A 13,814-nucleotide genomic window follows, 5' to 3' on the forward strand; every position below is an offset into this window, starting at 1 on the left:
GGCTTGGAGAATACATTTACAGTTAAAGTTGCTTTCTTTCCACCTCTCCCTCCCCATCTGTTGCCTTCCTTCCTTCCTTCTCTCAAACAGATGATGTTCATGTCTTGCAGGTATCAGACATCTGATGTTTATTTTATGTGGCTCTTACATTAAGCAAGTTTGGCCACCTCTGTCCCAGAGAGATCCAAAGCAGCTTACAAACGGGGGGAAAGCTTCTAAATTTTAAGCAAACCTCCTTCTTTGGAGGTTTTTAAACAGAGGCTAGATGGCCATCCGACAGCAGTACTGATTCTGTGAATTAGGCAGATCATGAGAAGGAGGGCAGGAAGGGTTGCATCAGTGCTTAGTTCTCATGGCCCTTTTTTACATGCTGATTGCCATGTAGGGGAAAGTCAGCAATTTTTCTCCAGGCCAGTTTGGCAAGGGATCCTGGAGGGTTTTGCCATCTTCTGGGCATGGAGCAAGGGTCACTGGGGACATGTGAGTGTGGGGGGGAGGTACTTGTGAATTTCCTGCCTTGTGCAGGGGGTTGGACTAGATGACCCTGGAGGTCCCTTCCAACTCTGTGATTCTATAAAATCTAGGCAGTCCAGTCCAGAAGCTGATTTTCACAGATGCTATGCTGTGAACCTTGGGCTAAGAGCCTTTAGTTCTTATTTCTGTCCTATGCCTGAGGCTTCATGGCCCCACTCAGGCGAAATGCCTGCAGAAAGAATAGAGAAAAGGTCAGCTTGGATGCTAACCTGCCGCAGCAAGCCAATTGAGGTTCTTTCTCAAGTTTTCTCCTCTGCCATTGCCCAGGATTCTGAATGCTGAATTATTTCCCAAACTTTATCAAAGTCAAAAGTAAGAGACAGCTGTCTTTAAAAATGTACCTAGAAGTCAATCAAAACATAACATAGTTTTCAACATAAAACTTTACTGTTTTAGTCGCTCTTGATCTGACCCATTAAATTAATATTTGCTGATTTTGACATGACGGTAGACTGAACGCAAATAGACTGTGTTTGTAGCAATACTAAACATGTCTACTCAGGAGTGAGTCCCATGGAACTGGGGCTTACTCCAGAGAAAATATCCTTAGGATTGTAAAAAAACAGGGGTAGAATTCTAGCAGGAGCTCCTTTGCATATCAGGCCACACACCCCTGATGTCACCAATCCTCCAAGAGCTTACAAGGCTCTTTTTTGTAAGCTCTTGGAGGATTGGCTACATCAGGGGTGTGTGGCCTAATATGCAAAGGAACTCCTGCTAGAATTCCACCCCTGGTAAAAACTGTTACGAATATATTGATGTTGCAAGGATCTGGTCCTTCTGGCCACAAGAACCGGAATCACTCCTTGCATCAAAGGAAAAATATGGTTTTCATGCCCTGACCTGGATGCACCAGGCTAGCTCTGGTCTCGTCAGATCTCAGAAGCTAAGCAGGGTCAGCCCTGGCTAGTATTTGGGTGGAAGAACACCAAGGAATAACAGGGTTGCTATGCAGAGGCAGGCGATGGCAAACCACTTCTGTTAAGTCTCTTGCCTTGAAAACCCTACCGAGTCACCATAAGTGAGCTGCAGCTTGATAGCACCTTGCACATGCACATACAAAATAACTGATGTAGGGTCCTTGTGCCATCCAATAATTTGAGAAGAAGAAGAAGATATTGGATTTATACCCCACCCTTTGTTCTGAATCTCAGAGCGGATTACAATCTCCTTTACCTTCCTCCCCCACAACAGTCACCTTGTGGGATAGGTAGAGCTGAGAGAGCACTCACAGAAGCTGCCCTTTCAAGGACATCTTTGCAAGAGCGATGGCTGACCCAAGGCCATTCCAGCAGTTGCAAGTGGAGGAGTGGGGAATCAAACCCGGTTCTCCCAGATAAGAGTCTGCGCGCTTAACCACTATACCAAAGTGGCTCTTTGGTGCTTTAATCATAGCACACTTAACCTTTACATAGCACACTTAACCACTACACCAAACTGGCTCTCTGGAGCTGGAGCTTTACTCATAGCAGCATATGGTAAGAAGTGTCAAAGTGATGGAACTCTAGCCGTACAATTATGCTTTCATTGGGCTAAAAGACTCCCTGGAGCCACTCCGCACTAGGATGAAGTAAGGACAATTTTGGCCCATGGGGGTGTATCCAGAAGTCTCTGTTTTCACTGGTTCACATTTTCTCACTCCTACTTCTGTTTGCTTGGAGGCGCACATATTTACAGTAGATGTCAGCTGTGTGGGCAGCAGAGAACAAGTTGGCATGCTAAGGCATCAAAAGAGAGATGGAGCCAGCAGCAGAGTGCTAGTAAACGTAAATTATTTATAAATAATAAATAAATTAGAGCGTGGGAGGTAAGCTGAGCCCTGCAGAGGGCTGCTTTGTTCTTCTACCTTAGGAGCAGAGTGGGAGAATGGCAGGATCGGTGGCTTACTTTCGTCGGCAAAGCAAGAGTTCCTCTTAGCAACAGCAACAGAGCTCCCAGCCACAGCCATGTCAAACTATATTAGACCCTCCCTGAGTACACTGGTGGCTTTAACAAATATTATATGACAGTGGAAAGGAAATCAGTTCCTGTGAATTAAAAATATCAGGGCTTGGGAGATGTGAGCTCTGTTTCTGGAAGTGACACAGAATTCCTGTGACAAATACTTCTTGACTAAAGAAGAAGATGATATTGGATTTATATCCCGCCCTGTACTCTGAATCCCAGAGTCTCAGAGTGGTCACAATCTCCTTTACCTTCCCCCCCGCCACAACAGACACCCTGTGAGGTAGGTGGGGCTGAGAGAGCTCTTACAGCAGCTGCCCTTTCAAGGACAATTCCTATGAAAGCTATGGCTGACCCAAGGCCATTCCAGCAGGTGCAAATGGAGGAGTGAGGAATCAAACCCAGTTCTCCCAGATAAGAGTCCGCACACTTAACCACTACACTAAAAAAAAATGGAATCTCTGATGCTCAGGACCACGGTGTGGATACAGGGCTGTTCTATACAGTATAGGTCGAAATTGTGTTGCTGTACCACTTTGCCGCTATTGTTAGTTAAAATCTAAATAATGGGCTGTGTTTGCACTGAAATCCAGTTTGCCCCTATGGTAATTTCCATGTTAAATGTTAGCACTGCATCTTTTTTGCTCACAGTATGAGAGTTACTTTAAAGAGCGATCTAAAGCACGTCTAATTTGAATACCACTTGTGTCTCTTCAGTGGGGCTTACTCCCATATGTATTGTATACTGTGAAAAAGTGTTCTCTGCTGCCTTCTTAGAAAGCTTATGAGACGAGAGACCTCTGTCCCCTCTAGCTAGCATTCATTTTTAAGCACAGATGAATTGCAGTTGAAATCCCTGCCCAACTATGAAGTTCACTATGTAGCTGTGAGCAAGTCACCGCTTCTCAGAAGCACAGACCTCAAAAAGATTGTTGGGAGAATGAAAGGCTGCTCTGAGGTCCTTGGGGAAGTGGCAGGCTGCAGTGCAGAAAAAGGAAAGAGTGATTATGCCTCAGTTGGAAACATGGAATTGGCTGGGTGTTGCATGCTAATAGCTGAAATTGTGAAGTTCCAGTTTGCAGGAATAAATAATAATTAATAAAACATGTTTTATTTTTAAAAATTTATGCCGCCTCTCCATAGACTTGTGGCATCCCACAAAATAAAACAGTGCAATAAAATATTAAAAACAAGCATAAATCTAAAAACAGCATTAAGCATGATATACACAAACAATTATTTATTTGACTGAGGGCAGCCAAATATTAAAAACAAGCATAAATCTAAAAACAGCATTAAGCATGATATCCACAAACAATTATTTATTTGACTGAGGGCAGCCAAATATTAAAAACAAGCATAAATCTAAAAACAGCATTAAGCATGATATCCACAAACAATTATTTATTTGACTGAGGGCAGCCAAATATTAAAAACAAGCATAAATCTAAAAACAGCATTAAGCATGATATCCACAAAACAATTATTTATTTGGCTGAGGGCAGCAACGGCTCCGTCTTGGCACTCCCACTTTTTTGCACCGCCCCCCCCCACCACGAGATAGCGACACTACCAAGACTCAGATGCCATTTTGTTTTCCCTCAGAATTTAATGTTCATTGTCATTACCTTGGTTTTAGTTGTTTTTGCTGCTTTTATGCCACTGTAAATCACCCTGAGCCCAATTTCTTGGAAGGGTGATCCAAACCTAATAAATAAATTTTAAAAATGCAGAACAGAAGAAAAAGCTTTAAAAAGATGGAACACGCTAACTAAAGCCTGGATTCTTGCGAGTATATGCTTTCAGCATGTTAAAATCACCTGTTCAATGATTTCAGACTAATTTCATGGACTCTTCAAAGGTGCTTAGTGAGATTAGAGTAATTATTACATGGTCTGTGAAGGTGAATTCATTCTTCAAACTTCATTATGAAAAGCTTTAGTTAATGGTGCTGAGGGACTGCTGCCACCTACAGGTAGAAAGTAGCAATGCTGTGCAGGAGCTCATTCCCCCAATTCACCCGTTCGCCTTTTCTTGCTGCACCCATATGAGTGAGACACTGCCATTTTTACAGAGTCTACCGTGTTAATTCAGTAACCACAATATAGTACTTGAGGGGTGTATCAGGGTGAAAAGCTACATGTACTATTGCTGAGATTGACTAGCAATACAAATGGGTTGTAACTCACCAGTATGTTAGGGTTGCTGGCTCCAGGTGAGGAAATACCTGGGGGGTGAAAACAGGGGAAGGCAACATTTGGGGAGAAACCTCAGCAGAGTACAGTGCAATAGAGTCCATCTTCCAAAGCAGCCTTTTTCTCCAGAGTGACTGATCTCTGTCACCTGGAGAACATTAGTAATTCCAGATTTCCAAGCCTGGCCTGGAGATTGGCAACCCTAGTTCATGCTGTCACTATGATAGTGTAAACCATAATCATGTGAAAATATTCAGTGAGAGGCGAGATCTTGTTGTTTGGGACCATGTTCTTTGACCAAAGGTATCTGCCTACAGATTAAGATAAAATTCTTTGCTTGATAAGGAGCTATTCGTGTACGGGGATGGGGGTTCCCAGTGTATGTAGTGACACTGGTGTTTCAGATGGAACTCTCACTCATTTTCATATTAATCTGGAATTTTCTGTGCTCTGCTTATTCAGTCTCATTAACATCTAAAATGTATGTACTCCAGTCTCAAGCTGCAGGTGTGCTCTGGCACCCATGAGGGAGAATTCCCCTTCAACGTGGTGAGGGGTGCTGCAGAGAGGTATAGAGTGGTTCTTCTCATAAGGAGACCTGTGACTCATTGGAACAATGAAGCCCCTGAAAAAAAGAAAGGGAGTTTTCATAAATGAGACTCCATATTGGACTCCATATTGGGAGCTCCCTTCCAACTCCGTAATTCTATATGTAATGCCATTGTCCTATTTAAAGGTTGGAGTCGGGAGTTTATTTGTCATGGAGAGCTGCAGTGAGAGGCTTCGAGTTCTGGTAAGAAGTCAAATCCTGCCAGGGGATGAAAGATCAGGCAGCTAGAATCCAAAATAATTTAATCCCTTGACTATCCTATCCTAGTCTTCCTATGCATCCCACCGGCTCTAGGTACCAAAACATAAATCAAGTATCCACCCTTGTAATTTTTGGAGACAAAGCAGATGGAATAATTGATCCCAGGGATGAGAAAAAGGTGCAGGGTGGTATCCAGATAATTCTCTTAGTAGCGTAAATTCTTTGGCAGTGTTGTGTAATACAAAGCAAGAGTCAAGTTGCACCTTTAAGACCAACAAAGTTTTATTCAGAATGTAAGCTTTCGTGTGCTAGAAGCACGCTTCATCAGACAATAGTATGGAATGGCAAGCAGTCCTAAATATAGAGCAAGTGGGCAGTGAGTTAGTATGCAGAGTCATGGAAATGTTGGGGTCTGGTGTTTGTTAGTTTATGTTAACTGGGCTGAAACAACAACAATTAAGTTGGAATAGCAGATTGATGTCCATGTACTAAAGTGTTGTGTAATGTTAGCAATCAAGTTATATATAGTCACTAAAACAAAGGGTAAAAGGTATAACCAGTTCTTCTGAAATTGATCTTGAATGCTATTGGCTTTTAGGTTTAGCTGGCTTTGCTCGACTTTGTCCTGGAGACCAGTATGAGGTGAGTAACCCTGGTTTTTTTTTAAAGTCACTTTCCATTATGTTCAAAGGCTTACATGTGTTTCTTCTTGTACTCATCTCCTGCACAGCAAGAAAGATTCCCACTATTCTCTATTTATGGATGAATGCACTCAGAGTCTTTCCCACGTAAAGATTGGTCCCAGAGAGCTGATCGATGGCTAGCAAGATAACAACAAATCTTTCTTTAACTTTTGCTTTGGAAGGGTGTCAGCCTGTCCCTCAATATTTGGCATACATTTTCTTCCTCTTGTGGTTCCTGTACCCAGCCAGGGCAGGCTGACTAGAGCAGATCATTTAGAACAGGGCAAGTTCAGCCTTTTGCTTTCAAAACCAGAGGCATAACTTCATCAACTAGAATGGCTGAAATCCAGTATAGAATCACTCCTTGGCTCAATTACAATGTGAATCTACGATCATGTGGGGGTGTTGCTTGGAAACGTGATTTATACTAAAACCCCAATGTTATACACTTGCCCCACATCCCTAAAAAAGAAAGTAAACTCTCTTAAAAGCAGACATTCCCTTCTTTGCCCACAGAGCTCCAAAATGAAGACATGAAATCCCGCTATTGGATAAAACCAGGGTCAGCTGTATTAATAGCAAATCTAACGATAATCTCACACTATCTTATATCAGATATGTTTCTTTGTCAGTTTGTTTTGTGTTACACTGGTGATATCCTGCAGCTCAGACCTGGGACTGTATTATACATTATATTCAGGACTTTTTTTGTAGCAGGAACTCCTTTGCATATTAGACTACACCCCCCTGATGTAGCCAATCCTCCAAGAGCTTACAGGGCTCTTCTTACAGGGCCTACTGTAAGCTCTTGGAGGACTGGCTACATCAGGGGGGTGTAGCCTAATATGCAAAGGAATTCCTGCTACAAAGAAAGCCCTGATTATATTGAACAATTGCCTCACCTGATTGGCTGGCCTTCCACAGCACGGCTTGCCCACTAGCCATTGCAGGATTCCTACTGCTTTCCTTTGAAGAGATATGCATGAAACTGCCACCTAGCTTACATATGAGCAGTGAGCATGAGTCTAACTAGTACACTGGTACAATGCGATGCAAAGCTATTCTACTAGTTCTGCAAAAGTTTTCAAGTAATGGGGCTTACAAAGAAGGCAACTAAGAAAACAGGGCACCTTATCAGCATTTATAGTATCTCATGTATATATACGGTACCAATTGTCATCTGTCAGATTGCTCATTCTTATTTAGAGAATGAATGTATGTGGGGGAGGGGGAGGGAACAGGACAAATATGTGAACTGTGAGAACACAGAAAGTTTTTGCTTGTTTTGTTTTATGATTTTGTCATCTTCATCCTTTTTGCATTGTATATTCTATGCCTTACAATGTCGAATCTAATTGTTTTCCATATTTTGCAATCTGCCATGAGTCTCAGCAAGAAAGGCAGGCTATAAATGAAGTAATTTGATAAATGCAAGACAACTTCTCCCCCCCCCCCCCCCCACACACAGATTTTCATGCGGTACGGCCGACAGAGGTGGAAGCTGAAAGGCAAAATAGAAGTCAACGGCAAGCAAAGCTGGGATGGAGAAGAAATGATCTTCCTTCCTCTTATTGTTGGGCTGATCTCCATTAAGGTAGCAATACTTAAGTTTTTCTAGCTGTACATTAGTAAAATGTGAACATAATGTTAAACGATAGGTGATAGGCAATGCTGCCCAGATTTCCCAAAATATCAATCAATTTTATTATTACAGTTCACAACCAGCACATATTTTAATTATACCAAAATCATAAGACTTTTAAAAATAATGGTAAAATTTACAAAAATAAATGTGAAAATGTTATTAATTTAAAAGCAAGAAGCGAGGTTGGCAAATAGAGCATGGACTATTGGGAAACACAATTCATGCATTGAATACCTTCTATAATAATTCCTTGTGAATTCTGTAGGCTGCAACAAGGAGTCTAGCGCAAGCAAATGTAAACTGAGGGTGTCGCAGATGTAACAACAGAACTTTCACACCATCTCAGACTTTCTTTTTCATTTGAGCGAATCAACAACAAAGTCCTCATCAACTTTTGAGTAAATCAAATTATGGCAGTTCAGATGGTCACTTGGCATTCTTATGAAGCTAGCACCTGGAGTATAAGGCAATTCCAGTGAGATGTCCAACTTTATGAATGCCTCAAATGCAGCACAACATCAGTTTCAACCTCACTGCTTGATTCTTTGGGCTATTTATTATGGTGAGAATCCAGAGAACCTCATGTAGAAGAAGAAGATGATGTTAGATTTATACCTTGCCCTTCACTCTGAATGGCTTACAATCTCCTTTAACCTTCCTCCCCCACAACAGACACCCTATGAGGTAGATGGTGCTGAGAGAGCTCTCACAGAAGCTGCCTTTTCAAGGACAGCTCTGCAAGAGCTATGGCTGAGCCAGGGCCATTCCATCAGCTGCAAGTGGAGGAGTGGGGAATCAAACCCAGTTCTCCCAGATAAGAGTCCACACACTTAACCACTACGCCAAACTGGCTCTGGAGAGTTAGATCATATTCACATACTCATAGGATGTTCCAGTTTCTGCCTCTAGTTGCAGTGTCAACAGTGTGTTAGATGCTGTAGTTGAGGAATGTATGAAATACAGTGGCAGTAGAGAGACTTAGTGTGGAGAGCAGAATACCAGTAAGACCTGATGCACATGCTTCTTAAGATCCAAACTGGCATTTCTAAAGAGATGTTAAGCAGTGGTATTAGTGATTTAAAATTAATACCAAGCGAATGATTCTTAGGTGGAGGTAGTGATTTAGACTTGTCAGATTTGCAGAAAATGCCAGCTACAAAGCAGAACAAGCTGGCTGATCATAGAATTTCTGAGTTACAGGACTATGCTGAGAGCTTGTCTTACATTTTTTTCCCTGCTTAAGTTCCAATATGCAATTAATTTCTTCCACATCTTTATAATGCATACATTTCCTTGCCCTGGTGCACTCAGAATGATAATGGTCTGTTTAATTTGCAAGTTCATCAGTGAATAAGAAACTGGAATGTCTGGCAAGCCGATGGTGAATCTGTGGTGTCTTGTCTAGCTTGGAGCCAAGTCTTAAGCTGTTTTATAGCCAAATGCTAAATGAGAACACAAAGGCACAGTTCATGTACAAACACACAAGAATTGTCATCATACATGTATTTCCAATGTATTGAAGAGGGGAGGGAAAGGAGATTAAACTTTCCCTCTAGCTGAGAGAAGGAGGAAAGCAACAGTGCTGGATTAAACCCTGTGGAGACCTCTAGGCAGTTGAAATCTTGAGGGCCCCCTTGCAAATTATCTCAGAGTCTGAGCACCTGCCCCACCACCCACAGCCCTCACTGCAGCCTGCAGGCACCTTCTTAAAAGCCCCTTTTACTAAGCTGTAGGGGAGAGGCAGAGAAAGGCAAACTTGGCGACAGTGCCAGCAGCAGCTGCACCAGGCGGCAGAGAGCAGCTGTGTTGCTGGCTACTCATGCAGGCTCGGAGGGCTGCAAGCTGGGGGAAACCAGGGTGGAACTGGCCGGGGCCCCTAAAACACGGAGGCCCATAGGCTAGTGCCTACTTGGCCTAATTGTTAATCTGGCTCTGGAAAGCAAGATTACCCTGGGGGCTGAAAAATAGGTACATACCTTAACCAAAAAAAAAAGACATACCAAAATCAGCTCTGCTTCTGTCCCAAAGGAGCAGCGTTCCAATCCAAACTGGCTTCTTCTCAGTCAACATAATAGACATGACAATTTTATTTATTTTCTTCTTGTATACTTCTATTCCTTTCCCACTGACATTCAAGACGGATTACAGAATTTTAGAAAACAATGCATTAAAACAGTATAATGCATACAATAAAGGATGTAGTAAACTGACCAAAATTTTTGCACAGACATTAACACTACAAAACTATTGTCTTTCTAAAAATGCCATTGTGAATAATTCTGTTTTGCACATTCTGTGGAATAGTAGAAATGGGGGAAGCATTCTCTTTCCTGCATTTTTCTTGCATTTATACAAGAGCTTCAAGTGCAAGTGCTGATTTATTCTTCCACTTCGGAAAGGTGTGATGTTGCCATGTAGCAAGAACGACTGCCTCTGAGCAGTATTTCTGAACCAACATACTGTTAAAATGTAATAATTCTATTCCTAGTTATTAACACTCATTTTTTTCCCCCAGGTCACAGAAGTTAAAGGCCTTGCTACCCACATTCTGGTGGGAAGTGTCACCTGTGAAACGAAAGATTTGTTTGCTGCTCAGCCTCAGGTTGTCGCTGTGGACATTAATGACCTTGGTACGATAAAGCTGAACCTGGAAATAACTTGGCAGTAAGTAAAGTTATTCCTTTGGTGTGTCACTGTTATTTCAAATCAAAGAGAGCTTGTTGTGTTAGGTTATTATAATTTTTTTAAAAAAATGACGTAGGTATTTGGTGCCTAATGAATTTATCATGGTATCAGCTTTTGTGGACTAGTGGCAACTTCATGAGGTGAACATCTTAAGCTGCCTTCCACTGAATCAGACTGTCGGTCTATCATGTATTGTCTGCTCTGGCTAAATTCTCATGAAAAGGTCTTTCACATCATCTGTTTACTGAACCTTTTAACTGGTGGTGCTGGAGATCAAACTGAGTCCTCCTGCATGTTAAAGCAGGTGCTCTGCCACTGAACTGCTGCCCCTCTCCTAAAATGCACAAAATATTGTCTTTAGTTGGGCACAGAGAGGAAAAAATGATTAACAATGGAGTCAAAAGGCAGTGTAGTACACACACTGTTCAGGGCTCAAATGTATATATTAAACCAGAAGATTTAATAAGATCCTCTTCTGTTGAACTCTGCTATATTATAGATCCAGGTGCTAAACCCACTTTCACCAAGTATAGCTATATATCCACAATATTCCAATGTATTTCTCTTTTAGAAGACTGTATCAAAATAATGTTTTTTGTATTGACATACTCAAATAAGGGATATTGGCTGTTTATCTCATTTCATATACTAACCCATCTTCCACTATATTTTAATGTATTTTTTTTCTAATGGCAAACTAGAATGATGTTTATATGTGTGTTGCATGTTTAAATTAGGTGGACAGGAAAAACCTCTGTAAAAGAAATGTCCTCATTTTAACCCAGACTTATTTATTGCACTTCACACTTAGGATACCTAATGACATAGACATCAATCTGCTATTCTGACATTTATTGCCTTTGCTGTTGTTTCTGCCCAGTCAACACAAACTAACAATCACCAGACTCCAACTTGTGATTCTTTTAATCTGCTAAAATACATTTCCCTGATTTTGCATACTAATTCACTACCCACTCTCTCTATATGTAGGACTTCTTTCCATTCCATCCTGTTGTCTGATGAAGTGCGCTTCTAGCACACAAAAGCTTACATTCTGAATAAAACTTAGTTGGCCTTAAAGTGCTACTTGACTCCTGCTTTGTTCTGCCATATTATGTATGTGATAGAGAGAATATCCTTTTCATATCCCTAAAATGGTTTTGAAATAATAAAAAAAGATTGGGTTGCAAATGCCAGGCTATTTGCAGGAACTCTTGAGTGTCAGAAGATGGCTTCCAGTGCTGCTGTGCAACAGTCTCATCCAAAACAGGATGTTTTCCATTTGAGGCTCTGTGGTGAATTTCCTAAATGGTTGAATAATTGATATAACAGAACTCCCCCTTCCCAGCTCAGAAGAACAGCCCTAGATTTGGCAAAAGTAGAGAAGAGCTCTTACTACTACTGTCTTCACTAGTTCTCTGTTTGTTGCTAAGGCTGGCCGTGCTTTAAAATAAAGCCATTTTGTGTTTGATAGCTAGAGACTGTGATCAGACAGGCTGTTTGGTCTGATGTAACCCCTTCTCCCTACCGCATTTAACATGCATGTCCAGACATTAACATCTGTACTCTATACTGTTCCATTCCCCAGTCATCACCCCCGTGTCCTCACCCTGGGCTCCCTTGACAAAGTCCAGCATTTACTGCTCAAATTGTCCCACCATGCATTTCTGGCCGTTTAATCACACTATTGTATGCTCAAGATGTCTGGAGGTCTGCAACAATTTGAAGTCAGGGTGCAAAGATACAGTAATGTGAATGAGCAAGATTTAAGTAGTAGCACCTTAAAAACCACCAAGGCTTCCAGTGTACAAGCTTTTGAGAGCCAAAACTCCCTTCATCAGGCACCAACAACACAGCTACTCATCTATTTATTTATTTTTAAACACAGAAAAAAAGAACAAAGGGGAGAAGACTTAAAATCCAACAACTAAATAAGATTTTTTCCTAATAAAGAAAAAAAGATATTCATAGAGACAAGACAAAAATGTAACAACAGTGTTGGTGGATCTACACGCATAAGTCTCTCTGAGTTTCCAAGTATCTGAAAATAAATCCATATGCAATTGCTAACTATAAGCCATGCTAACCATCTGAACAGTCCTGAGAATGTGTTGCTAGAGGCTATGAAATCTCAGTAAGAAGAGTCTGGATGCCCCCCCTGCTCTAATAACCTAAAATGAAAAGAAAACAAACGGTCCTTGTAATGGTAATTCTGTTTAATGAGAAGATTGTGCTTTTGCAGCCCATTTGATGTTGAGGACATGACCCCGTCTACAAACAACACAAACAGAGCATCTGCTCTCCAGAGAAGGGTGTCCATGTATAGTCAAGGTACCCCAGAAACTCCAACTTTCAAGGACCATTCATTCTTTGTAAGTTCAATGTGACCATTTCATATATATTTACCTTAGCAAATACATTTAATGGACTTAGGTGTGGGGGTGGGTTGCACCATTTTTTAAAGTATAGTGGTTAAATTTTGATGTCCTTCCAATTTTGAGGGGAATAGCAAACACGTTTCTAACATTGCTTACTAATAATTTTTGTTAAAGTCTCTTTTCCTCTAAACTACACATATGTCAGTTAATGCGCTCCTGGATTCCTTATTGCCTGGATTACTGTAGTATCTTTGTAAATTTTACCGTAAGATTTCAAAATCTTGATGCCATTTTAAGCTATGTATTGTACAGTTATACAAAGTGATCTAGGGCATGTTCATAAGCAGGTCTACTAAGAATCCTACTCAGGGTCTGTTCAAAGGATCTACTCCTAGACAGGTATTTTTGGGATTATACGACTAGTCAACTAACTGCCCCCTTTTTGCCTTAACTGTTGAAGAAATGGCTACATCCTCCACAAGACAGGTTCCAGTTTTCCATTGTAGATGCTCTCCAGGACACTTTCTTTGACAAGCTGCGTCGCAGTCGCTCCTTTAGTGACCTTCCATCTCTCAGGCTGAGGCCTAGAGCAGGGCTAAAACAATATGTGAGTCTGGATCATGGGAGCTCTCTTTGCACGGAATGGTCTTCTTTTTCACTATTCAAGCAGTCCTCAGTTTTCTTGCATGTCACAGACCTCAGTAGAGATCTCTAGTTTGCTGACTGAGTGTTGAGGCAATTTGTTGTGTTATTGCTATAGGTCCAGTTGGGCATTATTGTAATGAAGGCAAAATACTAAGCTCTTTATCAGTACTAAGTTCTGTTGGCTGGATATTGTTTTCAAGATATAAACTTCCAGATTTTTAAAAAAAATTAAAATATTTTTTAAAAAACAACAACTGGAACTTTATACTGGTTCATAGGCAGTATAAAAATTTG

At 41.1% G+C, this 13,814-nt stretch overlaps 1 protein-coding gene across 1 annotated transcript in view; it reads left to right on the forward strand.

Annotated features, from left to right (window-relative positions):
- Positions 1–13,814, forward strand: part of RIPOR2 (RHO family interacting cell polarization regulator 2) — a 162,770-nt gene that overhangs the window by 126,146 nt on the left and 22,810 nt on the right. Inside the window, exons 9-12 of the mRNA XM_060244128.1 lie at positions 6,083–6,126; positions 7,636–7,761; positions 10,328–10,476; positions 12,740–12,869. Of these exons, the coding sequence (XP_060100111.1) occupies positions 6,083–6,126; positions 7,636–7,761; positions 10,328–10,476; positions 12,740–12,869 (449 nt within the window). The remainder of the gene's footprint in view (positions 1–6,082; positions 6,127–7,635; positions 7,762–10,327; positions 10,477–12,739; positions 12,870–13,814) is intronic.

This window comes from Heteronotia binoei, chromosome 7 (assembly GCF_032191835.1).
Source record: "Heteronotia binoei isolate CCM8104 ecotype False Entrance Well chromosome 7, APGP_CSIRO_Hbin_v1, whole genome shotgun sequence".
NCBI lineage: Eukaryota > Metazoa > Chordata > Lepidosauria > Squamata > Gekkonidae > Heteronotia > Heteronotia binoei.